Here is a 25,238-nt window from a genome sequence, read left to right on the forward strand (position 1 = left end):
TAGAAAAGTTGGCTGTGGCCGTTTTGAATATCACAGAATTTGGAATTTTGACTGATGCAACGTTTTGATGATCTGAAGGCTGTTCCTTGGCCTGATGCCTTTCTGTGGTGGTGCCTGTTTACACGAATGCTTGATTCTCGACAAATATCAATACAGCAACTTACTCGCCAACTCCAAAGTCCCCAGAACACTTCACAACCACAACGACTCACTCACCTTCGCCTGTGCTCTCCCACAAATACATCTCACTCTCTTCAACATCTCACTCACCACATCCTATACTTGACGACATCGACCCTGCCCATCGTCGCCCACGCACCCGCAAACGCTGCCACGATGCTCAAGCCTGCCCTCCCCAGGTTTGCCGTGGCCCACCAATCAACCAGCGCATGCATGGTCTCGTTGCGCTTCGCATCGACGACGCCGTCCAGCGCCACATCTTCGCGTCCAACGTCGACAGTGCTAGCTGTAATCGAGGCGCTGGCGCTAGGACTAGCGGCGCTCGCGTGGTCCGCTTCGCCCAGCAACTGCAGCTCGGCTTTGCGCAGCGCAATAAAGGTAAAGGGAACTTGGACGGGGAGGAGAAGAACAGCGGCGGTGGTGTAGAGGCGGAAAGGGAGGGAGCCGTTCGGTTCTGCGGGCTGTCAGTGGCTGCTGCGTCGGCCATGCAGATATCCGAGTACCTCGAGAAGCTAGCCACGCAAAGAGCGCGGTGGATGCTGCGAGCAGCGGGGTGCCGATTTGGTGGGCAATGCGGTAGCCGGTGCGCCACTGGCGGGCGAGCAGGGTGCCGCTGGGCGCGGAGAGCAGGGCGGGTGTGAGGAGGTACGATGTCGACGCCGTATGGCCTAGGGGCAGAGTCGCCGACTGTCAGCGTGAAACTCGCGGACTTGTGCGCGGATACGCGGTTGTTTCGTTGGCCGCCCAGCTGGTCGCGTGAGGTGAGGCGAGCGAGCGAGCTTCCTTACCAGCAAGGAACGCGGTGACGGTGACGCCAACGGCCTGCGCCAGACGCACTGTGACGGGGACGGGCTCGAGCAGAGCCACTGGAGGCGGCGACATGATGGTGAAGTCGGAGTATATGGGACAGAGGTCAGCGATCAGAAGCGCGGTGGGCGCGGGTGTTTAAGAGGGCGGCGGGAAGGGCAGGTGGAGATGGTGTCATGGGCGAGTTCCCCGCGCCAACCTAACGCCCTGCAGGTCCAGGACGGCGGGCTGGGCCGGGCTGCATCCCTGCGCGTTTGCGGCCACCACATGCCGTCTCTTGCCATCAACTGAGCGTGTCATTCGAGCTGCTGCTGATGATGGTTTGCTTCCTCCGCCATCCTGCGCGCAGACTACATGGACCGTACTGTAGCTGTGCACGACCGCCGCTCGGGCGCTTGGGTGGGACCCTGTCCCGGCTCTACCCGCCGCCTTCTCCACATCACCATGGGAGGCCCGGACATCCCCGCCAGCTCCTTGCCCGATTATGAAGTTCTCGTTGGACGTCAATCCAACCAACGTTGTGTCGTCGCGCGCGTCTGGAGAAGACTGTTGCTCACTGCTAGGTAGTCGAGTCTTGATTTGGACCAAGATTTTAATTCGTCTCCAGCTACACTTCTTCTGTCTCGCCTCACTGTCGAGTGTCGGTTGGAAAGCCCTCGGAAACTGGTGGCCGCATTGTTACCGTTGGTGGCGCTGCTCGACGCATTCTCGACTCTATCCTTGATTCCATTGACGAACAATACCTGCTACATGCGTATGCGGACAATGTACAGTCAAGACAGGACCACTCTCCAGCATGTTGAACAAACATCTTCTGCTGCTCCACGCGCGTTAAATAGTGGAATTGTTGGTAAAGACTGTATTCTGATGGACTCGATCGTTGAAGATTGAGCGCCGTGTAAAATAACCGAAACCACCCCGCTACTCGTTCGTCTCTCCAACGGTAGAGACTGTGTTTCTAATCCACTACTCAGTGAAGTACCCGAAATACCCCATCCCCGTCAAACCGAGTCCAGTAACCAAAACTCAACACCTCCACAATCTTCCCACGTCTTTGCTCTGTTTACGAGGATATCTGTACTTTCTCGTTGGTGTCTTTCCCATCTTCGTCGCTAACCCCCCAATTAGTTGTCATTCAAGGTTCATTTATTAGACGCACCTCTTTGGCTGTGCCGCACACAAAGGACAGGGACCAGGGATGGAAGTGGATCCAAAAACAGCATCGGTGCTTGGTTTCATGTCGGGGCAGTGGTGCAAGGTTGATGGGATCCGTTTACACTTGGTGACAAGTCTTTGTGATATAGAATGCTTAGGATCTTTGCTGCACGCCCTATAGATGAGGTTCAAGTTGGAGACATTGCACATTTTGGAACAAGTGAGCTTATGGCTGATGAAAGAGTAGCTTGAGATCTGAAGTGCAACATGGCAGCGATGATCTGTCTTTTGTATCCATTCGAGAGGCTTGTGTGACATTCTGATAGCTGTCATGCCGTGGACAGAGGCTGTTGGCGTTTTCCAATCTGATTCTACTCTGGATTATGGTGCAAGAATCCCAAGACTAGATGCGTAAGAGGCTTGCATGAAATGTTGGTTCTCTCGCCAAAGACTGCTTGTAGTGGAAACCAATACAACAATCACAGACTTGCCGCAGAACCGTTGCGCGACTTCTTCCAGGATTCTGTTGCCTGATATCATTACGGACTCGCTATTGGTAAACGGAACATGTGTTGGTGTCGGAAGCGACTGATGTTCAGATGACGTGTATAGATTGTTCCCCGGTGAGAGGACCAACATACACGCCACAATGATCCTGGCGCCTATATTTTGTCGAATTCCAGCTTTGGAAACATGCATTCAGCATTTGAGTCGCCCTGTAGGACGCAAATCAACGATAGAAGTTTCCATTTGAAGACTTGGTCGCTCCATGTACAGCTTCCCAAGCTCTGTGTTGCAAAGTGGTGTTCGATATTTCACACATCTAGCTTTAGAAAAGCGTACGTACGGACGCTGGCGACATTGAAGCAGGTGGTTTGATGCGGGATACAGTATTGTAGACAAGTTCCACAAATAGCAGGTTGCAGCACTGGCTGTGGTACAAAGAATGTGATGGGGCGCTTATGCTGCAGTCGACCCTACCCTTGCAGGTGCGTGGCTCCGAGAGCCCCCGGAAGCGGCACAGCGCTAAGGTACATGTACTTAAGAGCATTCTTTCCCCCAAATGCGCAACACTGCTCTCGACTCTTCAAGTCCTAACTCAATCTCGCCCCCAAAAGTCTGACCGCCGGATAGCACAAAGTAGCAACCGCGTCCCGATACCTGCTCGCTCGAAGCCTTACAAAACACTACAACCCTTCCTCTCATTTCATGTGCCAGCTCAAGTCGGTCGCTGCGCTCGAAACCGTGCCTTCCTCGATCCAGACATCATGATAGTAGACGGTTTGGAAACAGATGACCCATGGTTGCTCGGCATCGGCGGCTCTGGTAATGTTACCCTGCATGACGATTCCACCGTCATGAAAGGGTACATCAGCTATCAAGACGGCATACAACGCGGATTTCGAGAAGGCTATCAGACAGACGAGGAGCTCAAGAAAAGAAATGCGAGGGAGCGGGAGGTCTATGAAAGACTCAGCACCAATGAAGAACTGAAGATTTTGAAATACCATGGTTCTGTCGAGCTGGAGCCGGGTCACTTCGGCATACATTTGGAATTGGCCAAAAATCGCGATCTCCGAAAATACATCCGGAGGAACCGACCGGAAGACCATCCATTCGAGCAGCGTCTTGGATGGGCCATCGACATGGCAGATACCTTGGAAGGGATACACTCCATGGGCGTGATCCACTGCGACTTTAGCTGCCGCAATGTCTTGGTCACCGAAGCCCTTTCCCTGAGGGTCGCAGATTTCGACGGCTCGAAGCTGGATGAAAAAGCTCCCATGTCTTGTGAGGAGCCGTGGTACGCGATACCCATGCGCGGAAGGAAGTGGGATGATATCCCGCTCATGAAGAGGGAGTTATTCGCTCTTGGTTGTGGCATCTACGAAGTCATGGCATGGCAGAAACCGTGTGGAGATTTAGATATGAACGAGGTGGAGAAAGCGTATGAGCGAGGAGAGCTTCCGGACATCAGTGACGTCCCATGCGCAGACGTCATCCGAAAATGCTGGAATGAAGAGTTTGAGAGCGCAGAAGACGTCGCGGTAGCGTTGCGTGCATATCGCCAGGAACAACAGGAGAAAGTTTGAGGAACTGTCTTCCTTTAGGGCCGCAAGTCTCAGACCATCGTTTTCCTATTCTCCTATGCTTTGCTCAATGTAGCTCTCAACATTACCCTCGGCAACTCACGCAGATACTGGACAGCGAGCTTGAACCTGAGCCATTGGGCAAAAGCAGGCCGCACTGGACATCTAACCAAGGCGTACAACGAGAGACGCAATGAACAAGACGCTGAACAATGCGCTGCCATGATCACCTTATCAGGAAGCATACTCACCATTCAAGAAGAGCGAGTCATGACGAAGATAAAAACTAAGAACAAAAAGAGAGGAGACAGTTCATCCAAAAAGGTGGGTAGCAACCTTCAAAAGGGGGAGTCAGTACGGAAGGCATCTTTATAGCCAAGACCGGCTCGTACTCAAAGCAGATCAACGCACCAAAATCTCCACATATTTGCCGATTTCAGCTGCCAGGTTTTCCGGCTCGGATCACACATTGGAGCGTGAGCAGACGCCGAGCCTAACAACGTACGAACTATAGCTCGCCACCCATGGCATTTCTAATGCAAACTTGCTCGTTTCCGAGTGCCGAATCGGCATCACCACGTCAATAAAGGCTTTGCCCGAGTCTGAGGGCCCGTCGCTGGGCGTCCGCAACAGCTCCGATTCCACGATGCGTTTTGGACGAATCGCGTGCTGGCCGCGAGACACTTGGATCCCGGAGATCGTCTCCGTGGCACTGTCTCTGGCGGCGTGGGCCGTGAACATGGCGCTGCTGGGTGCTTTCAACGGCCAGCCGGTCTTTGAGTGGCACAAAGCCACGCTCAACACGCTCGTTTCTGTTTTTTCGACCCTTTCGCGCGTGCTGTTGCTCTTTGCCGTGTCTTCGGCGCTCGGACAGTGGAAGTACATTGCGTTTGCCCAACAGCAGAGGAAACTCATCGAATTTCAGCATTTCGACCAGGCGAGTCGAGGAGCTCATGGCAGTCTCATGTTGCTATGGAGCACTGGGCTAAGGTATTTTTTAGTGTTGCCTTTTCAATCTACTGCTAAAAATTGTCTTAGATCTCTGGCTGGGTTGGGCGCCTTGATCATGGTCGTGTCGCTGGCTATTGATCCTTTCACTCAGTCCATCATGTCTTTTTCGACGCGACAAACGAGTGAGATGCCGTCGTCGATATCGCGGGCGCTTCGATACTCGAAAGGAACACAACTGGTTGATTTAGAAGATAGTACGGGACAAGCGCTTCTGAGATGGTAGCGCCGCAGCTGACGAGCAAACAGGGGTTGGTTCCATCTACGACGGGATCAAGGGAATCACCTCGATTCCCGACTTTTCGATGCAGTTGTCGATTCTCGCAGGCTTTTCTGGTCAACGCTCCGCTGTACACACCTCGGTGTTTTTTACGTGTGCGTCCAATACTTGCGAATGGGAGCCGTTCGAATCGCTGGGCGTGTGCAGCAAATGCAACAACGTCAATTCGTCACTGGAAGTGACAAGTTTATACCACTCGTCGTACATTACGCTATACGACATGACGACGCGGCGGCAAAATCCCAGGCGCTCGTTTGCTGGACAAATCGTGCAAGTTCGGCTACCAAACGGGCTGTTCATGGACGGCTGGCCAGCCCGAACGGCGGACGCAGCACCGGAACAAGTCGCCATGGTGAGCTCTGGAACGACGGACCCAAACGCGACCATTTCGTTCAAAGACTTCGACACGCTCTTGTACGCCATGTCGTTCATCAAGGCTCCGCCCGACGTCGATGTCACCGAGGACTTTCCCGACGTCCCCCTGGAAGCGACCGAGTGCGCGCTGTACTATTGCGTCAACGAGTACTCCCCCAGCGCCCATAACGGCACGCTGCACGAGCCCGTCCGCGAAGTATCACGCGAGCAAACACCTGGCTCCTGGCGCGCCGTCAACCAGTCACTTGCGCCCAACTACCACCCGACATCACTTGCCCAAACGATCAACTTCCCGCGGACAGATCTGGAGCTCGTCGGTTCATACAACATATCGCAGGCGGCCATCAACGGGCTGGGGACGTACATGTCCAGCCTGACACAAGAGCGCTTCAGCCCCATCGCCAACGCGAACCTGACGGACGTGACGGGCTTCTACAGTGCCAGCCCGTCCGGCGACCGGTTCCAGTTCGCCCCGGACGTCATGAAGCCGCTGTACGACGCTTACACGCTCGACTCGACGTTCTCGTGGCTGGCGCACTCCATGTCGAGCAACATGCGCGTCAACGCCGACGCCGGCACGATGACCTTTGGCCAGACGGGCATCACGGCGTACCTGGTCCACTGGCCGCGTATTGCGCTGCCGCTGCTGGAGTGCGTGGGCGCGTGCGTCTTTCTCGCCATCACCATCGCCAAGAGTCGCTCGCTCAAGGTGGCGCTGTGGAAGTCGAGTTCGCTGGCCATGCTGGCGTGTGGAGCGAACGTGCCTGCGGCGTTTGGGGCGGCGCGCTCGTTGAGCGATATGGAGGTTGCGGCCGAGAAGATGGCGATTCCTTTGATGGCGTTTGATGGTGAGGAGCTGGGTAAGTCAATCCTGTTTGCACAAGGACGATTTGATGGGAGTTGATGCTGATGTTTGGCAGCGACGCTTCGCAAGACGAATACATCACAGTCGGAGCTGCTCCCCTCGACGAAGATGGATGGTTGAAGATGTTTTCACGGAGGATGCGTGAAAAGACGGGCTAAAGGGGATTGAGGCGTCGCCGCACGACTGGAACACCTCTGCCCCTGACCTGCGCAAACCCCTCCCCTTTTGTGTGCTGCCTTTTCTTTGGCCATCTCATCTCTGGTGCACAGGTGTTGTTGCTGGAATCAAGGCGCAGAGCAAAGAGCTTTAATACTCGAACGCCGCATAGTAATCAGCTGAAAGAAAGGCCAGCAGCGTGCTTGTGCGCAGCATGACCGTAGCAGCTGCAACACCTCGAGCCCAGCGGCGCAAAGCTCTGACTGCTGTGTTATCTGCGCGAGATGAGTGACGCGCTCAAGCTTATAGTCAGCAGACGTGACGAGTGGGAGCGAAGGAGGCCGCGATTGCACCGCCCGCCGGTCGTCGGCCTAGAGGCGCAGGTATAAAAGCTGCTGTCCCAGTGGTGCGGTTTCAGTCTCTCAACAGCAGTGGACGGCCGTCGAGTTTTGCAGAAACCACGAGGCGACAACCGACTGGTTCTCGATGCTATCGAAAAAGAAACGTACTGTTTCGGCAACCCAACGAAAAACAACCGACTCTGGGCTTCGGGCGCTCATTGCAAGCCAGAAATTGACTCACTTGTCTCCCATCCACACTTACCTCCGCATCATATCGCCGTCTTCCATCAGCATTCTGTGATGATGAGACGCAGCATGACTAGAAAGTGACGAACCACACCCTAAACAGCAAACACAAATACAGCAAAAGCAGAAAGAGAGACGGCGAAACAGAAAGCAGTAGGTGAATGGCGGACGAACAGCCAAACAGCAGTAACTTCTCGCTCTGCTTTTTCGTTCCAGCCTGCACGTCGCAGTGATGGATTCAGAGAAGCGGCGGCGGAAGTCGACGTGTTTTATAGCCGAGTGCTCCACGTGTCAGGGGAAAAATCAGGAGACGGTGACGTCACACGCGACTGCTCCCTCCCAAACACTGCACAGCTGAATGATGGTGTTGAGTGTTGTCGCCAATGTTGTTGAAGAGCGAAGTCCAAAGACATTGGTTTTTATCGGTCCCAACAGCACCGCGGGAAAAAAAAAAAAAAAAAAATGAAACACCAATGACCACCACACGCCCATCTGATCTTCTCAAATTCCCAGATCGACTCACCTTTTCCAGCGCGATGCGTGCGTGGTGCACCAACACAACACGACAATGCTCGCCAGCCCAGCCAGCCAGCCACAGCCGAGCGATCCGCCCCGGCGGGCAGCGCACCACAGCCGCGCCCCCGAAAAGCCGACTCTCAACTACCGAGCTATCTGGCACCCATCTGCCTGGGCTGGCTGGCTGGCTGGCTGGCTGGCTGGGGCAGCGCGCCTCGGCACTTGAGTTCGGCCTCGCGGCGCACATACGTAGCTCCAAGCCAAGTCGATTTCGCGATCCCAGTCAGCACTCCGCGGCGGTCCACCAGTGCGTGTGTTGCGCAATAGCGAGGGAGCTTGCGGTAGAGAGGAGGATGCAGAGGACAGGACGTGAGGCGGTGCGCGGTAAGGCGGCCGTCGGATTGGTTGGCTGGCTTGACCGGCGAAGGCTGCCTGGGAGAGCGACGGCTAGTGAGGTGGTGTCTGAGTGGCTGCGCGGCTCGTGGTGGCTTGTGGCTCCCCCGCACTCTGTTCCTAGCTGCTTCGGGGGGTGGCGCTGGGTGGGTGTGGGGTTGTTGTGGCGTCGTCCCCGTTGATGTCCCCACAGCGTCATCATCGTCGACCATCAACGACGACTGAACAACAATAACGGCTGCACGTTGCTTGCCTCGACTCTGCTTGCGCAAAAAACGGCGGGATCATCAGCCGTGCCACCCTCACCGTTTCGACGCATCAACCGCTCAACCCACAAAGCAAAAAGCTTCCATCCAGGGAAACACCCGCTTGCCGCCGGCTGCTAGCTACCTTACCCACCTCACCAGCTCAACCCTGCACGTCCGTCGACCAGCGGCGACACCGAGGCTCAACTGCCGAAGGTTAGACCAGCGGGCAGGGCAGAGAGCATGGCAGCGCTCGCACATCAGCCTTTTGGCACCCAAGAACTGCCGTTTCGGCACTTGAGCTTGCGCGGTGTTCGGTCGTCACATTGCTGCTGGGCCCATTTGCCTGCGTGAGTCTGCAGGGGCAAGCGGCGCGGAAGTATGGGATAAGCAGAGGGTTCGGTCGGCGGCTTGGAGAGTCCGAGGGCTGGCTGGTTGGCTGGCTGTGTTGATGCCGCTGGCTCTGTGGTGGTGAAGGGGGTTAGATACATATACATATACTTTGCCATCTCCTAGACATTCAATTCTATCAGGACCTTCTCCGTTGCTTCCATTGCTGTTGCTGCTGCTGCTGTTGTTGTTCAACACACACACCACCCACACCACACCACATCGCAACCATGCTCCTCAACGAAGCCTTCCTCTTCCTGCAGCGCTACTGGCCCTGGGTGCTGGCCGGCTCACTGCTCGCGAAACTGCTCTACAATAAATTCTACAATGGCCTGCACAAGTACCCGGGCCCCGCGCTGGCCGCGTACACGGACTGGTGGCGGCTCTTCGACGTCTGGGGCCGCCAGGCACACATGACGCACATCGCACTGCACCGGCAGCATGGCGACATCGTGCGGCTAGGGCCCGGCGTGCTGTCGTTCGCGGACCCAAAAGCCATCAAAGTGATATACGGGCTGAACAAGGGCATGATCAAGGCGAGTGTGACCCTCTCCTGCGCGCGAAAGCTCCACCAGCCAACGCCGTTCTAACATGGAGGACAGTCCGACTTCTACCCCATCCAGCAAGCCACGGCCAAGGGCCGGCGCCTCTGGTCGCTCTTCTCGACGACCGACGAGGACTGGCACGCCAAGTACCGGCGCTGCATCAACGGCTACTTCGCCATGAGCGCGCTCAAGTCGTACGAGCCGCTGGTCGACTCGACCGTCGACTTCTACCTCGAGCAGACGGAGCGCTTCTACGCCGCCACGGGCAAGACGTGCAACTTCAACCGCTGGCTGCAGTTTTTCGCCTTCGACGTCATTGGCGAACTGACCTGGAACAAGCGACTGGGCTACGTCGAGAAGGATGTCGATATTGATAGTATTGTTACGGTGCTTGGTGACTTTTTGAGTTACTGTGCTGTGGTGAGTTTGACTTCTAAGACGTAATAAGTTCGTTTTGTTGGTTTCGATGCTGACAAGATCACTCTAGGTGGGCCAACAACCCTGGCTCGACCTCCTCATCAACAAGAACCCCATCAAAATGCTGCTGCAGCGCTGGGGCCTCGTCGGCAAGGTCTTCCCCATCACCAAGTTCGCGCTCGAACGGCAAGCCGAGCGCGCCGCCGAAGTCGAAAAGATCAAGCTGCATGGCCTCCCCGACTCGACCGACAAGCAGAGCGGCGTCGACCTGCTGAGCAAATTCACGGCCTCCATCTACGAGCATCCGGAATTCATGACCGACGACAAGGCCCTGGCGGCGTCCATCAGCATGGTCTTTGCCGGCTCCGAAACGACCGGCATCAGCCTGAGCGCCGCGTTTTACTACCTGCTTAAGAATCCGCGTGTGTACCAGAAGCTGATGGCAGAGCTGGACGAGGCCGTTGGCAATGGCACTATCGTCGACCGCGAAAACGGCACCGTCACGTGGGCCGAAGCGCAGAAGCTGCCGTACCTTGACGCCGTCATCCAGGAGAGCTTCCGGCTGCATCCCGCCGCGGGCCTGATCCTCGAGCGCGTGGTCCCGCCCCAGGGCATCACCGTGTGCGGCGAGTTCATCCCCGGCGGCACGATTGTCGGCTGCAACGGCTGGGTCATCCACCGCCGGCCGGAGATCTTTGGCGCCGACGTCGACACGTATCGCCCGGAGCGCTGGCTCGAGACGAGCCCCGAGCAGCTGCGCGACATGAAGGCGTCCATGTTCCAATTCGGCGGCGGATCGCGGACGTGTTTGGGCAAGAACATCAGTCTGTTGGAGATGTACAAGCTGATTCCGAGTTTCCTGCGGCGCTTTGAGGTAATCCCCCTTTCCCCCTACTGTATGATGCAGTGTTGACGGCGACGACAGGTTGAGCTGGAAGACCCCTCCAAGCCTTGGAAGTGCGAGAATCACTGGTTTGTCCGCCAGGTTGAGTTCAACGCCAAATTTAAGCCGCGCCAGCTCCATGCGACTGTTTGACTAGAGGATTGGGATCATGTGTAGCCAATATGGCATGAGGCGAGGCGTAGGGCGTTGACAGGCTTTTGATCTTTTCTTTTCGACAACTCCAGACTGCGTATTGGTAGAGACGGATCGGTTGGTCTTAAAGACGTTATATTCCCAACAAGAATTTTTCATGTTTCATCGTTTTCGTCTTGGAGAGGCCGTCGAATTATGGGCTTGCTTGTGTGACTGTGGAAGCATTCGGTACTGCGTGAAGCTCGCTGCATTGGCTTGACTGCACCTTCTTGTCCTGCAACCGATGTCGGTATGATGGACAGAGCGCCGCTAGATCATCGGGAACATCAGGGCATACCGAACGAACAACTGTACCTTGACTATCCCGGTCCACGCTCTTTGAACACCCCAACATACCATCCTGATCTGATTTCTGTCATGACTTCAACTTCCATGGCTGAAGCTGCTTTGGAGGCGGCCAGGGCGCGGTTCACAGCACGCAACCCAAACTCGAAAAGGATTCACGACGATGCCACCGGGAGCCTTCCCGGCGGCAACACGCGATCAGTGCTGCACACCGCGCCGTTCCCGGTCGCGATGAAGAGCGGAAAAGGATGTCACGTGGTGGACGAGGACGACCACGAGTGAGTCCCGACCTACCTGGCTGTCCAATCGAAAGGCAAACTAAAGAGTCGCACAGATACGTCGACTTTGTGGGAGAGTTCACAGCAGGGCTGTACGGGCACTCGCAGCCCATCATCGTCGAGACGCTGCACAGGACGATTGAGCAAGTTGGTCTCAACCTGGGTGCGTGCACGGCGCAGGAGGTGCAGTACGCGAAGCTGCTGTGCGAACGCTTCAGTCTGGACCGCGTCCGGTTCTGCAATTCGGGCACCGAGGCCAATCTGCACGCGCTGGCTGCCGCACGCCGCTCGACCGGCAGGAAAAAAGTCGTCGTGTTTGAGGGCGGCTACCACGGCGCGGTGTTGAGTTTTGGACACGGCGTCGCGGCCAACAACGTCGATGCGAGCGACTGGGTCCTGGCGAAGTACAACGATGCCGACTCAGCGCGCGCCGCGATTGCAGAGACGGCAGATGTGGCGGCCGTGTTGGTCGAGGGCATGCAAGGTGCTGGTGGATGCATTCCCGCGAGGCAAGACTTTCTGATCGCCGTGCAAGAGGCGGCGACGAAAGTTGGCGCCATCTTCATTCTCGACGAGGTGATGACATCGCGGCTTGCGCCTGGGGGGCTGCAGAGCATGATGGGCCTGTCGCCGGATCTGACGACCTTGGGCAAGTACCTGGGTGGAGGGCTGGCGTTTGGCGCATTTGGCGGGAGAGAACATGTCATGAGGGTCTATGATCCGCGCGAACGGGACGCGTTGGCTCATTCGGGGACGTTTAATAACAACACGTTGGCCATGCATGCTGGGTTCGCAGGCCTGTCGCGTGTCTACACTCCAGAGGCGAGTGAATCGCTGACCAGGGTTGGCGAGGACTTGCTCAGACGACTGAGAACCGTTACTCAGGGCACCAAGGCGACGTTTACGGGCATGGGATCCATCATGTCGTTGCATATTACAGACTCGGGTATTTGTGACGCGGGAGAGAGGGAGGACCTGAAGGAGCTGTTTTGGTTGGAGATGATGGAGAGCGGGTTCTGGATCACGCGGAGGGGGATGCTGGCGTTGATTTTGGACACGCCGCAAGCCGACCTGGATAGGTTTGTCGACACAGTTTCGGCATTTCTGCAGCGGCACGGCGAGCTTCTGGCGGTGGCGTGAAGAGTCAAGGAGACGCCCTTGGATCCGACGGTTGAGCGGAATGGGCCATGTTTGACAACTTGGCGAAACAAACAAACAAATTACCGGATTTGGAAGTTGACGTGTGGACGAGGGTGGCGAGTTTGAGGATGGAGAAGGCTGTTCAGTTGGATGGATTGATGCGGAGGCGTGGGATTGTTGTTGTGATGAGCGTGAGGAAGAGTACATGAACCTACGTAGAGCGCGTAAGGGTGGGTCTTGCACGTTCTCTCGTCGCGTCTGGTCTGGTCTGGTCCCCGCTTGGCGCGAAGCTGTCGCTCGTGCCCGGACCAGGCGCCATCCGACGTACTGGACTGCACTGCACCTCCGCTCGGCCTCGACTCCACGCCGCAACAATATCAACATCGCGTCGCGCCTCTTCCCGCCCACCTTTTCGATCCGGCACCGCTATTCTTCATCGCCAGCCTCCGTTGCTTCTCGCCCGCATTCTTTCCCCTATCCCCTCGCCCAATCGGCCTGCATATTCTCGCCCGTCGTCCCAAACGCGTCCCTGCATCATGTCGACGCCCACCACGAATAGAAGGGTCCTATTAGACACGACCAAGCCCGACAGGCACGCCACCACGCCCTCCAAGACGCCCGGCCGCCGCGTGCTCGGGGAGCTTGCTTCCAACGCGAATATCACGCCCCAAAAGTCCACCATCACGTCTGGCAAGACCCAGGCGCCGCTCAGCCCCAGTCCGCGCAAACCGAGCCGTACTTTCACCACGATCCAGGATGAAAACAACCACGGCAACCTGCAAGAGGCGCATTTGAAGTCGAGAAAGAGGTCTATCCACGAAGTCGAAGGCGCTCTCGCGCGCGAAGACGCGATCGGGTCTCCTGCGAAGCGTGTAGCAGGACGCGCCGACTTGACCAAGACCTCCAAACCTCCAATACATGTGCGACCCGACTCTACTGCTATCACTAGTGTATGTGCTGCGCTCTTGTAATGGCAGCGTTGTGCTAACCCCGCGTTTGCAGACGATGCCCGCCATTGACCTCCAGCCCGCATCTCCAGCCAAGGGCTCGCCCGAACCCACACCCCAAAACACACAAGAGACCGTGGGCAACAAGTCATTTTCATCATTGATTGACTACACTGCCGCCGCGTCGCCAAAGCTACAAACCTCGTCGCCGCCCGAACCTGCAGAGACGCGCGTCAAAACAGTACGTGCACTTGCAGTTCCTGTCGCGCAACACCAATTGACATTCAACAGCAGGCCGAGACACTCCGCCTGCGCCTGCGCGCTGCCCTCTACAAAGTCAAGACGGATCAGATCTTTATTCCTCTCGGCAACCTCGAGATTCCCGAACAATACCAGCGCAGAGCAGAAGCAACCGACGTCGCGTCAACCGGCCAGCAAACGCCACCACAGTCGCAACCCGAACCAGACACCACCGAGACCGTGACGACAGATAGCGCCAACTCCAGCGCCACTGCTCTCAAGCTCCTTCCCGCTCCGCTCCTTCGCCCGACAGCCTACTCGACCCGCTTCATCGAGGCGCCGCACCTCCCGTCCTCCCCTCCCGCCACCGCTCTCGACAACAACGACGACGACGACGCCACGCCTCGCCCGACGACGCCGCAGCATGAAGCAGATCCCACCACGCCGATTGCACGGCACGCGTCTGTGCCAGCACAGCTCAGCAGCCCGCCGGGAAGCGGGAGCGTAGACGACGACGATGTCGCCGCCGCCGAGGCAAGAGGCGCGGCGACGGAGGGCGAGCTGACGAGCAGCGTGCGCAAGGGGCGCGCGGCGAGCGGTTTGCTCGAGCTGATGCGCTCGGCGTGAGGGCCGTCTACCAGGGTCTGGATGGTGTTTGGCGTACAGGGAAAGGCTCACGTTTCGCACGCTGGGCGGTGGCATGATCGGATGCTTGGGCAACGGTTGCACATTAAAAGAGGCGGACTGGCTGGCTGGCGGGCGGGCAGGCGGGCGTTGGGTGCGGTGCATGCTGTCCTGATCTTTTGGTCCTCTGGCTGTCTTTTCTCGCCTTCTTTTCCTTCGTTCTTTTCTCTCTCTTCGGTACTCATCTATCCGTCTATTCATCTATTTGCATGTCTGCATGTTCGCTTGTTTGCATGCCGTTTCTCAGGCCTCACATGTCATGTCATGTCATAGACATCACGGTAGGCGTTGAAAGAATCGATTCTCCCCATCTTGCATCTTACATCTCAAACCGCGGCGGCGAGGCACCTAGCAGATGGCATGCGGCTCAGTCGTCGCTTCTGCCACGCGTTGCTGCTGCTGCTGCTGCTGCTGCTGCTGCTGCGGTGGGGTGTTTGTGGTGCCTGTGTGGGGAGATGATGTTGATGCTGCGTAGCCACATACGTACATAAATGCATCTGTATGGACACCTTTCCCCACCATTTACAATCACCCCGTGGCGAGCGCAGCGAGAGGAAATTTCTTGAACGGTGGTGCGGTAGAAGCAAAGTCGTCAGCCGTTAGGTGTGACCACAAGAGAAGAAGAGTAAGGACAAGTTGAAGAAGAGGAGGAGGAGGAGGAGGAGGAGGAGGAGGAAACAGAAAGGGTGTTTAACTACTCTCCAAGCTGCGGGGTTTTGTTTGCTGATATGTGCTTTGTAGGACTTGGAAGAGAGTTGTGTATATTTATCTGTATGCAGTATCTGGACATCTGGCGCTCGTGTAGGAATGACTGCAGATATAGTAGAGAAGGGATCGAGTGCTAGAGGAAAAGAGGAGGACAATGCGTGCGGTTCGTCAGTGTCTTAGCTTGGCTCTCCTGCTATTCTCTTCATTAGAGATGGGCTAGGCTGCTGCGTGCGTGGTTTCTTGCCAGAGTGTGGAGTGGATTAAGAAGAGTGCAGTTTCTTGCGCGTATGGTGCAACAGTAGCAAAATTGGATACGTAAGAGAAGTAGCGGCCGCCGCTGACATTGGTGGTATACTGCAGTAAGTGCACTGCAACACCGTCTACGTCTACTTGGTCCGTACTGAGCTCGCCGTCCCAGCCGAGCCCAGCCGTAGTCCTGGAACTGACTGTGAGCTCGCCATCCCGTCCGTCACGCGCCAGGACACAGCCTCCTCACTTTGCCAGTCTGCGCATCTAGGTACTGCGTGTCAATATCCTTGCTCACCCACTCGCTGCCCGGTACGAGGAGCAGAGGAGCAAAGGCGCCCACGTGCGCAGCCGCAGACGCAGACGCGGGACGGAGACGGAGAGACCCGCCGCGGCTACTTTTAGTCGAGCAAGGCAAGCAAGGATGGTCTCGTGTGGTCTTGTGTCGTTCGTCTAGCCGCTGGGCCGAGGCGAGTTGCAGTGAGGTGTGACTGGTTGCGCAGAGGTACCTACTCGCAGAAGACGAAACGAGTGCGGACGGGGATGAGGAGGAGGAGGAGGTTGGTGGTGGCGAGGGCGGCGGATCAGATAGCGTACCTGGTTGGTAAGAGATGTTGCGGAGACGAGAGCCTGCGTCACGCGGTGGGCGGGAGAAATAGGGAGGATGGGCCGGGGTAGAGCACGGCACCTCATCATGGGAATGTGGTGTGGAGTCATGATGGCTGCGCTGGGGGGAGGGAGGGAAAGAGAGGACTTACCTCTTATTGTGGTTCTGGTTAGCTTGCTGAAGGCACACTTCTTGTTAGTTTCGCAAAGCATGCCAATGCAAGGCTGCTCTCTTCTTCACTGGACTTTGACCATATCGACAAACCAACGGCCATTTCGACCGAACGAACGTGGTTACGCAGACGATTCTCGCGTTGGTTGCCGTCCAGGCACGCCGCAGCGCGCAACAGCGAACATCCCACCACAGCGTTGCGCGTGCCTGGCCGCTCACCTCATTACCCTACCGCATGCGTGCCGCGTAGCACGACAGGTACGGCACGTATTCCAGCCAGAGATTCGACACGCGAGATACCCAGGCGGGACGGGCGGGTGTTCCTAGATGCCAAGGGTGAGCGTCGACCGGGATCCAGGACCGCGGGCGTGCTCAATTTGCGCGCCTTCCGTACTCAAGAGTAACCAGCCATTCACACCACCGGGGGGCTGGGGGAGGGGGAGTGGGAAGATTGCCGCGAGGTGTGGTCGACACTGGTCATGATGTGGTGCGCCCCGTGGTTGGTGGGATGCAGCGAGCTTTGGTGCAGTGGGTTGGCAGATGCCTGTTTGAGCGAGCATGCGCTTTGAAGAATTCCAGCAGATTGGTGCATCGTAGACCAAGGCTTTCGTTGCTGCGTCGAGGCGCATGGGCGCCATCAACTTGACTCTGCGTCAACCACCCAACCGTTCTTCTTTTGCGCCTGGTGAAGGTTTTGGCGCAGAGTTGACGGACTGACTTGGTGAAGGTTCTGCACCCGTCGAGCTGGAAGATTGGATTGTTTCGTCGTCGAGCGAAGGTTGAGAGTGGACCGGGGCTGAAGATGGACGGCAGAGAGAACATGGCATGACTGTCTGCCATTTCATGTGAGCTTGTCGTCGAAGAGGCTCCCGCTGAATGTTGTTTTTGCGATCCCTGTCCCCCACACCTGCGTCGACCGTCTCTGCGGCCCCCGCCCGCTGTCGGCTCCGCGCGCAACAAGTCCCACGCGTGCCAACTCGCAGCCCCGCGTTTTCGTCACGGCGGCCTCGGTGCTGCTGACATTCGGCGAGGTCCGAGTCCGAATGTTGGCTCGGGTTTGCTGGGCCTGGGGGCAGTCGAGCAGTGGGGAGAAAGCTACTGTAGCTCTCCGGCCAAGGCGCATGCAAGCACCGCAGCCGACGAGCCGGCCGCCCGTGACTAAAACCTTGAGCTCATGGTGCCGCCGCGCAAGGTGCAGTCCTGCGCTTACATAAAAAAGGCGGCCGTTGGGGATTTTCGCCCTGTGTCATGGCAAAGCTTGAGGGCTATTTCGAGCCCAACGCCAACGGCAGCACGCGAGCACAGGAATTGTGTCGCAACTTCAAACGTCTACGCCCGCGCCTATGTGCTAACTGTTACGTGATGGCCGTCGCTAGTTGCTCGGGCGATGGACATGAAGACGCTTGCGGCAACTCGATGTGCAGTGGCGAAAGACGACGAAAAATGGAGCAGGGATGCAAAGACGAGTCGGTTTTGGGTTTGCAAGTCGCCAGGTTTGGGAATGGCGAGGCCGCCAGCCAAGATGGTTGTACCTGTCGAGGCGTGGTGGTGAAAAAGCAGTGGTTGGTCAGGTGCCTGGGCTTTGTTGATGTCGTCGTCGTGGTCGCGACGGCCCTTGGGGTTTCACCTTGACGACGGCGAGGAGGCGGCGAATGGTGGTGTTGTACCTCGACGGGCTTGACTCGAAGAGTCGAAGAGGCGGTCGAAGAGGCGGTCGAAGAGGGGCGGTCAGGCCACGTTGTTGCTGGAGCGTTGCTTTTGATGGTTTGTTTTGCGGTCGGCAATTGAAGGCGAGGGAGGGCGTGGGCGCGGGCGACTTGACCGAGTGGTGATGGTGATGGTGACGGTGACGGTGGAGACGTCCTGTGCGGAGCGGGCCGTGAGGTGTGGAGTGGTGAAGAGATGGATGGTGTTTTCACCCCACGCGTGCCCAACGATCCAGGAACCGTCGCCACGTCGGTCGCGGAGCAGGGGACCCGCCGCTGCACAAGATGAGCGAACCGCCAGGCCGTGGGGTGCGTGACGATAAGCACCGAATCAACTGGCCCTCCGACACCACATGGACACTGGCAATCCCGCGCCTGATAGATCCCTTATCTTGACAAACACCTGTCCCTGCAACACCCTGGACCGGACGACTCCATCCTTGACCCGGCTCCCGACTTTGTTTGTGTCCCTCCCTTCCATTTCCCTTATTTCCTCGCCTCTGCCGCCACTGCGCACCCCAGGATCGTCCTCCACGACCGACGCTCTTTTCTTCTGCGCACTGGCTCTCTCTTGCTTCCATCGCCGTCTTATCTAGCTTTGTCCATGTATGTACTTGAGACCGTGCTTACCATGGCTGACTCTGACTGACCTCCCCGTCACAGACTTTGCAACATTTGTGCTCTCATGAGTCGCAACAACCCGTCGCATTCTGCTCGATAGCAATTCTCAAATGTCCTTGATTCCCTCCGTGGAGCACTCGGAAGGGATCCGCATCAACCGCTTCGCTCATGTTCCCTAACTCCACCCAAGGCTTGGTTCATCTCCAGCGCAACCCTCCGCCCAAGCCCGAAGCTGATCTGCCTCGAGGCGAATGCCGCCATGTCCAACGGACCGGCGGCTACGACACTCCATGGAGCCGCGGCCAGCGCTGCTTCTGTCAGGGCTTTTCGCTGGACAAGCAACAGGTCGTGGGGACTACTTGCGAGTGCGGGCACCCGGCATGGACCCACGTACAGCAGCCCATGGGCGTTGTGACGTACGAGGAACACGAGGCTTTGGCGGAGGAAGTGCGCCGTTTCAAAGACGACTACTACACCAACTACCAATCGCTGCGAAACGAACTGGCCAGGACTCAGCAGGAACTGATGGAGCAGAGGGCAGTAAACAATGAAAGAGAACGCGTGTTCAAGTTCCTAGAGGCGCGAATGTATCAAAACATGAAAGACTTGAAGATTATTCTGGACGACAAGCTGGACGGGGTTATAGACCAACAGCACGCCTTTCAGCGGAAACTGATGGAGGTCGAGGACACCACCATGGAGCACGACGAAAGACTGGAAAAGCTTTTGCGTGCAGCAGACCGCACTTCGCGCGAGATTACACCAACGGCCAACGCGACAGACGATCAGTCCATGGAGACGGATGAGTACCCGGAGAAGGCAGGCTTGTCGTGGTCCGTCAAGGTGGTCATGACGCTCCGCAAATCTCAAAAGTTTGCCTACGACGTGGACAGCACGGCATACCGGAGGCTGCAATCGCGCAACCTCGTCAAGGATTTGACGTTTGCTGGACGCGACAGCATATCTTTCCATACGGTCATCGAAAAGAACTTTGGAGATGTCCTTAGACGGCGACCATGGGTGCCATTGATAGGATATCGCACGCCACACGACCTCTTCGGGCGGATTTCCCTCAAACAGCTTCCGCTAGATCACACTTACGGACAGCTTTGGGATTATTTCTTCTTGGACCACCACTGCATTGTTCATGACAAGATGCAAGGCGACATTTTGCACATTGCGCTTCGCGACACCGAGCTCAGCTGGTCAGAGATCAAGTCGCTTCCGTGTGTCTTCGGCTTCCACGAGTCCTCATGGGCCTACGACACGGAGCTCGACGGGCCCCTCAAATTCCTCCAACCACCAACTCCCGCTCGAGCACCGTCATCTGCGAGTGGGAAATCCGAAGTCAGCGACTTTGTGTACGACTACTCCCCGAGTCCTCCGCCTTATACCTCACAACGCAACACCATGGATCCCGACGCCATCACGCCGGTGCCACTCGAGAACGGCTTCCAAAGCCCTCTTGACATGCTGGCGCAAGCCTCGGCGACCATCTCCCCCTCCATTACGGAATCGTTCCCACTGCCACTCAGTAAGCAGCAGTCACACGCACCGTCGCTGCGCAGTATGGCGTCCGACTCGACCGACGACGTCGACAGCGAGCGCTCGCACCGCAACAAGATCCGCAAGCTGCGGCCCAAGTTGTCGGAGCCGTTCATGAGCAGCCGGCACCACCAAGACACCAGCAACGGCACGGCGCAGAACCTCTCGCACCCAAATCTCCCCATTGGCAATGGTTCCTCTGCCCCTGCGTCTTACCACAACTCCAACGGCCACTCTCCAACGGCCACTCATCAACACGGTAAGATGCGCTCGCACGCCACGACCAGCAGCGGCAGCAGTGGCAGCACGAGTGCTAGCAGCGGCTCGACCAACGGCTCTGCGTCCACTGCGCCGCCGCAGGCCCAGCAGCAGACGTACTACTCTGGCCGCAGCAAGCGCAAGATGCCGGTGCGTGAGAAGCAAAAGGAGCCGCTGCAGTTCAAGCTGCCGAGTTTGCTGCACCACCGGAGTAACCGGAGCCAGGAGGAGGCGGCGTGAAGGACGTCGCCTTGAGTGTTTGTGGCGGCAGAGTGAAGACGAGGTCGTCTAGTCTGTTGTTCTATTTTTGTTTCTCGATATTTTATGGCGTTGCGTGCACTGTGGTTTCTCTCTTCTCTTTCTTCATTGTATTCAAAATCCCCATAAGAGTGCGGTGTTGCATAGGCGTTTTGTTTTTGTCCCATCTTGCTTTACTCGCTTGCCCGGTCTCTTGTCGCCTTTTATTGTCTAGTTCTATATCCACATCGCTTTGCCCCACATCTATCATCCCGCCATCCATCCATCCACTCGCCTCTTTCATGAGCAGTCGCTTTTCGATCCGATCTAGTTCGAATCCCCTCATAGTGTGCTTCCTCTTCGCTTTCGCCACTTTTCATCCTTCACAGTCTCGGTCCCAACATGCGCTCACCGTCCGATTACGCCTCACACGTTCCCACGACTCACCCAATGTAGATAGACCCCATGCAAGTCCGCAAGGTAGCCACGCGTCACAAGACTCACGCCGTAAGAAAAGATCAAGACTGATGCACCACAATTCCACTTCAGCCGTTCCTCTTTCTCACCCACTCGCTCGCGTGCTCCAGGTGCTCTCACGCCACGCCAAGTGCGGCCTTGCGCCGCCAAGCTCCCGCACTTACCTTGCGTGTACGTAGATACGTACCTTGGCTCGTTCGCCTAGATGGTCGGTACATGATTGAATGTATAACGGGCTGATAAGACTGACTCGCCTCGATCGGCGTTTGCGCGTGGTGGATCCGTGCGCGAGGACGGCGCCGCCGTGTTGTATAGGAATGGCGGCGTGTGCTCGGCGCGGGCGTCTGGTCTGGTTCGAGACGAGGTATCATTGGTGGTGGTGGTTGACGGGCCGGTTGCGTGAAGTTTATCTGATGCTTTTTTTTTTTTTTTTTGGGAGGGGTGGGTTAATGTGCTGATGGATCGAAGGTTCTTTTTGTGGCTTGTGAGGATTCAAAGATGGGCTTGTTGGGGTGAATGGAGAGAAGTCTGGCGCCATTGATTTACTTGCTCGACGATTGAATGTCGAGAGTGGAGTGGAGGAAAAGGCGAAGGAAGCGTGAGGCGAGACGGACCTGACGACGGCACCCCGCGGCGGCGCCCACTCGCGTCGTTCCCCGGCCGTCGAGCCCCCGCGTTCTCTCTCCCTCCCCCTCCGCACAACCTCCAAACACCATCTGCCCACATCACGACACGTCTGGAGCAGCAGAGCGCGCCGTCCACGGCCAACGGCCAAACACCATGGCTCCGCCACCCAATCACCCAGTAATAGCCTCACGCTCGCCACGTCCACGGCTGGCACCATTCCGCGGATATGCACAGATAGGTTGTGCCTATCGGCGCGCTCGGTTGCCCAAAGGAGGGCGCCGATAAGCCAGCCAGCTTGACGGCGGGCGGGCGGGCTCAACCTACCTACCTGCGTTGATATGACAGGGCTGAAGGCAAGGGTTTGACAGCAATTTTTCAGTCCTGGGCAAGCTTTTCCCGTCGCTGGCTGGCTTGCCGCGCGAGAACTGCTGCTAACCTGAGTGCGAGGCGAGGCGCGCCGCTCCATTCCGTTTCATTTTCGCCCGTCGTCGTTGTTGTCGATTTATTTGTGTCAGCGTTGTTCTGGAGAGACAAGAGCTGCGGGCGCCACGATTGGTTGGATAGCTCTCCGTGGGCTGGCTGCGACGGTGGGAGAGGGTTGCATGGTGCTGGTATCGACGTGAAGCTGCAGGGCGAGGCGGCGATAAGTAGCCAACTGAGGTCGCATTGCTACATGTACTCCCCCCAGACGTCCCGTCCTCTCTTTACCATCCGCCATTCTTTTTGAGCCTCTTCCTCGCCGTCTCGCCCTCCGTCCGTCTGTCCCTCGCCTCGTTCTCCTCCCCCTCCTCCACCTCTCCCCACCATGGCGGTCGAAGAAGACGCCGCAACCAAACACGCCGGCGACGTCAAAGTCACCACATCCTCGCCGTCCTCCCTCAAAGATGCGCCCCTCAGCAGCGTCGAAGCCGGCACCGTCGGCAGCGCCGACATCGCCCCCGAACACTTCGCCAACGAATCGTCCCTCATCCTCAAGTTCGACCTGCGCATCCTGCCCGTGCTCGCCTTCATGTACCTCTGCAACTCGCTCGACAAGGGCAACCTCGGCAACGCAAAGACGGACCACATGGAGGACGACCTGCACTTCAAGAGCAACCAGTACAACATCATCCTCAGCGTCTTTTACGTGCCCTACGTCGTTTTTGCCGCCCCCATTGCCTTTTTGGGCAAGAAGTATGGCGCGGCAAAGGTTTTGGCGATTCTGATGTTTTCGTTTGGCTCGTTTACCCTGTTGTCGGCTTCGGTGCACAATTTTGGGGGCATGATGGCTGTGAGGTGGTTTTTGGGTAAGTCGAGTGTGTTGAATTGATCTGGGCGCGGAGCTAACCTTTGATAGGCATGTCCGAGTCTGCCTTTTTTCCGCTGGTCATTTACTACTTGACTACCTTCTATCGTCGAGGAGAATTGGCGCGTAGATTGGCACTGTTCTATGCAGCTTCAAACATCGCGAACGCGTTCTCCGGCTTGTTGGCTTTTGGCGTCTTTCGTAAGTGTTTTTTCGATTTTCACCCCCATTCCGCACCACCGAGCTGACCATCCATGACAGAAATCAACTCCTCGCTCCCTGGCTGGCGCTACCTCTTCCTCATCGAGGGCGCCGCCACCGTCTGCTTCTCCATCTTCACCTTCTTCTACCTGCCCAAATCCGCCGCCGAAGCAAAGTTCCTCGACGCAGACGAGCGCCGCATCGCCTTTGCACGCATCCAGCAAGACTCGTCATCCGTCGTCAACGAAGCCTTCAACCTGCGCGACGCGCTCAAAGTCTTCTCGTACCCGTCGACCTACGCCTTCCTAGCCATCGAAGTGTGTCTCGGCGTCCCGCTGCAATCGGTCAACAACTTCCTCCCGCAAATCGTGGCGCGGCTGGGCTACTCGACGGTCAAGACGAACCTGTACACGGTGGCGCCCAACATCTGCGGGGCGGTGGTGCTGCTGCTGCTGGCCTTCACGTCGGACTACACGCGCATCCGCTTCCCGTTCATCGCGCTGGGCTTCCTGTTCACGTTCGTCGGCTTCATCATCTACGCCACCATCGACGACGTGCACGCGCAGATCCGCGTCGCCTACTTCGCCTGCTTCATGATGACGTGGGGCACCAGCGCGCCGTCGGTGCTGCTGTCGACCTGGTACAACAACAACATTGCCCACGAGGGCCGCCGCGTCACGCTGACGGCCGTTGGCGTGCCGTTGGCCAACATGATGGGCGTCGTCAGCTCCAACATCTTCCGCAATCAGGATGCCCCGAAGTACCTCCCCGCGCTCGCCACGACGGCCGCCTTTGGCGCCACTGGCGTGCTGTGCACCCTCCTGCTCGGCGCGTTCATGGTCGTGGATAACAAGCGCCGCGACAGCAGGCAGGGCGTCAAGCGCAGCGCGAAAGATGTCAGCACGGAGATGCTGCGCGAGGGCCCGGCGTCTGCTGATTTCAGATGGTTTCTGTAGATGCGGAGGTATGTGGGATGGTTGGGAAAGGAGTAGAAAAGTCCCGGTGGATTGTGTTGTCGTTCTTTTTCTATATGATACCAAAATGCTGCTGTTGCCATTGCTAGAGATGACGGTCTTTGTTCGACGAAATAAAAGTCTTTTTTCTCCTTTACACCAGCGGCGTGTAGACTACGCGACAGCGGTGCCTTTTCTTTGCTGTTTCTAGATGTTGATGCCGCAGTGTATCAAATGCGAGAATGGAGAGAAATACGTTTGAAAGAAGCTCATGTCGTCAGGGGTAAGTTCCAAAAGAGGGGGGCGGGCGGGGGGTTTGTTTCTCTTTTGTCGCTTCTCTTCCTCTATTCCTCTATCCTCTGTTCCTCCGTCCTACTTCCTCCTCTTTGCAGGCATCTGCGATGGCATGGATACTCCACGCAACGACGGCGAAGTCCACCACTTACGGACAATGAAGCCCAACTCCACGGCTCAATCAACGTGAACTCCTTTGCAAAGTTACGGCGGAGCCATCAAAGCGACGCAAACCTCAAACTTAGAAGCGTGTCTGCTCTCCTCCGCAAGGACACGAAATGAAGTGAATTGGATTCCTGGCATCAGTGTCGCAACCCAGGATCTGGAGATTGGGCACTGTCAACCGCGGCCTCGTCAATGTCGCTTGAGTCGAGACACAGAGCAGATGCTGTGCTTTTATACCCTCCTGAGCACTCTGGCCCCGTGCCAGCGCGACGGCGCAGCTGAGCAACCACGCTGCCGCTTTTGGGGCTTGTGCCGGCAGGTTTGGGTACATAACCAGCCTCTCCGGCAGTGTGGCAGGTGGATTGTCAAGCGGTCCCAACTCTCAACTGTGGCGATTCAAGTGGTCAGCTCCACTCCGGGTCTGGAAAGGGACGAAAAGTACCAGACTGTGGCCTTTT

General features: G+C 57.1%; 7 protein-coding genes across 7 annotated transcripts; 6 read left to right on the plus strand and 1 right to left on the minus strand.

Moving 5' to 3' along the window:
- Nucleotides 1-50: 50 nt before the first annotated feature.
- Nucleotides 51-1,118, minus strand: J3D65DRAFT_638431 (uncharacterized protein). Its single transcript, XM_066801622.1, has 3 exons — nt 969-1,118; nt 684-848; nt 51-634 (listed from the first exon to the last, which is right to left on the minus strand). The coding sequence occupies exons 1-3, from the start codon at nt 1,060-1,062 to the stop codon at nt 267-269; spliced, it is 627 nt and encodes a 208-aa protein (XP_066651510.1). The 5' UTR covers nt 1,063-1,118; the 3' UTR covers nt 51-266.
- A 2,292-nt stretch (nt 1,119-3,410) lies between these two features.
- On the plus strand, nt 3,411-6,880 carry J3D65DRAFT_671450 (uncharacterized protein; the record flags this gene model as incomplete). Its single annotated transcript, XM_066803395.1, has 6 exons — nt 3,411-4,190; nt 4,254-4,556; nt 4,747-5,222; nt 5,271-5,437; nt 5,490-6,755; nt 6,816-6,880. The coding sequence occupies 6 exons, from the start codon at nt 3,411-3,413 to the stop codon at nt 6,878-6,880; spliced, it is 3,057 nt and encodes a 1,018-aa protein (XP_066651511.1).
- A 2,806-nt stretch (nt 6,881-9,686) lies between these two features.
- On the plus strand, nt 9,687-11,189 carry J3D65DRAFT_638439 (cytochrome P450). The gene is made up of 3 exons (XM_066801623.1): nt 9,687-10,012; nt 10,080-10,883; nt 10,935-11,189. Exons 1-3 carry the CDS (start codon nt 9,770-9,772, stop codon nt 11,043-11,045), a joined length of 1,158 nt encoding a protein of 385 aa, XP_066651512.1. The 5' UTR covers nt 9,687-9,769; the 3' UTR covers nt 11,046-11,189.
- Nucleotides 11,190-11,477: 288 nt separating this feature from the next.
- J3D65DRAFT_671452 (pyridoxal phosphate-dependent transferase) lies at nt 11,478-12,808 on the plus strand (the record flags this gene model as incomplete). The annotated part of the gene is made up of 2 exons (XM_066803396.1): nt 11,478-11,668; nt 11,725-12,808. The coding sequence occupies 2 exons, from the start codon at nt 11,478-11,480 to the stop codon at nt 12,806-12,808; spliced, it is 1,275 nt and encodes a 424-aa protein (XP_066651513.1).
- A 270-nt stretch (nt 12,809-13,078) lies between these two features.
- Nucleotides 13,079-15,047, plus strand: J3D65DRAFT_638443 (uncharacterized protein). Its single transcript, XM_066801624.1, has 3 exons — nt 13,079-13,758; nt 13,811-13,996; nt 14,047-15,047. The coding sequence occupies exons 1-3, from the start codon at nt 13,345-13,347 to the stop codon at nt 14,620-14,622; spliced, it is 1,176 nt and encodes a 391-aa protein (XP_066651514.1). The 5' UTR covers nt 13,079-13,344; the 3' UTR covers nt 14,623-15,047.
- A 3,859-nt stretch (nt 15,048-18,906) lies between these two features.
- Nucleotides 18,907-20,781, plus strand: J3D65DRAFT_559563 (uncharacterized protein; the record flags this gene model as incomplete). Its single annotated transcript, XM_066797414.1, has 2 exons — nt 18,907-20,384; nt 20,601-20,781. 2 exons carry the CDS (start codon nt 18,907-18,909, stop codon nt 20,779-20,781), a joined length of 1,659 nt encoding a protein of 552 aa, XP_066651515.1.
- Nucleotides 20,782-22,518: 1,737 nt separating this feature from the next.
- Nucleotides 22,519-24,440, plus strand: J3D65DRAFT_122532 (MFS general substrate transporter). Its single transcript, XM_066793840.1, has 3 exons — nt 22,519-23,168; nt 23,219-23,368; nt 23,429-24,440. Exons 1-3 carry the CDS (start codon nt 22,688-22,690, stop codon nt 24,322-24,324), a joined length of 1,527 nt encoding a protein of 508 aa, XP_066651516.1. The 5' UTR covers nt 22,519-22,687; the 3' UTR covers nt 24,325-24,440.
- The last annotated feature ends 798 nt before the right edge of the window (nt 24,441-25,238 follow it).

The sequence above is a fragment of the Phyllosticta citribraziliensis genome (assembly GCF_038025025.1).
Source record: "Phyllosticta citribraziliensis strain CPC 17464 chromosome Unknown J3D65scaffold_12, whole genome shotgun sequence".
Classification (NCBI taxonomy): Eukaryota; Fungi; Ascomycota; class Dothideomycetes; order Botryosphaeriales; family Phyllostictaceae; genus Phyllosticta; species Phyllosticta citribraziliensis.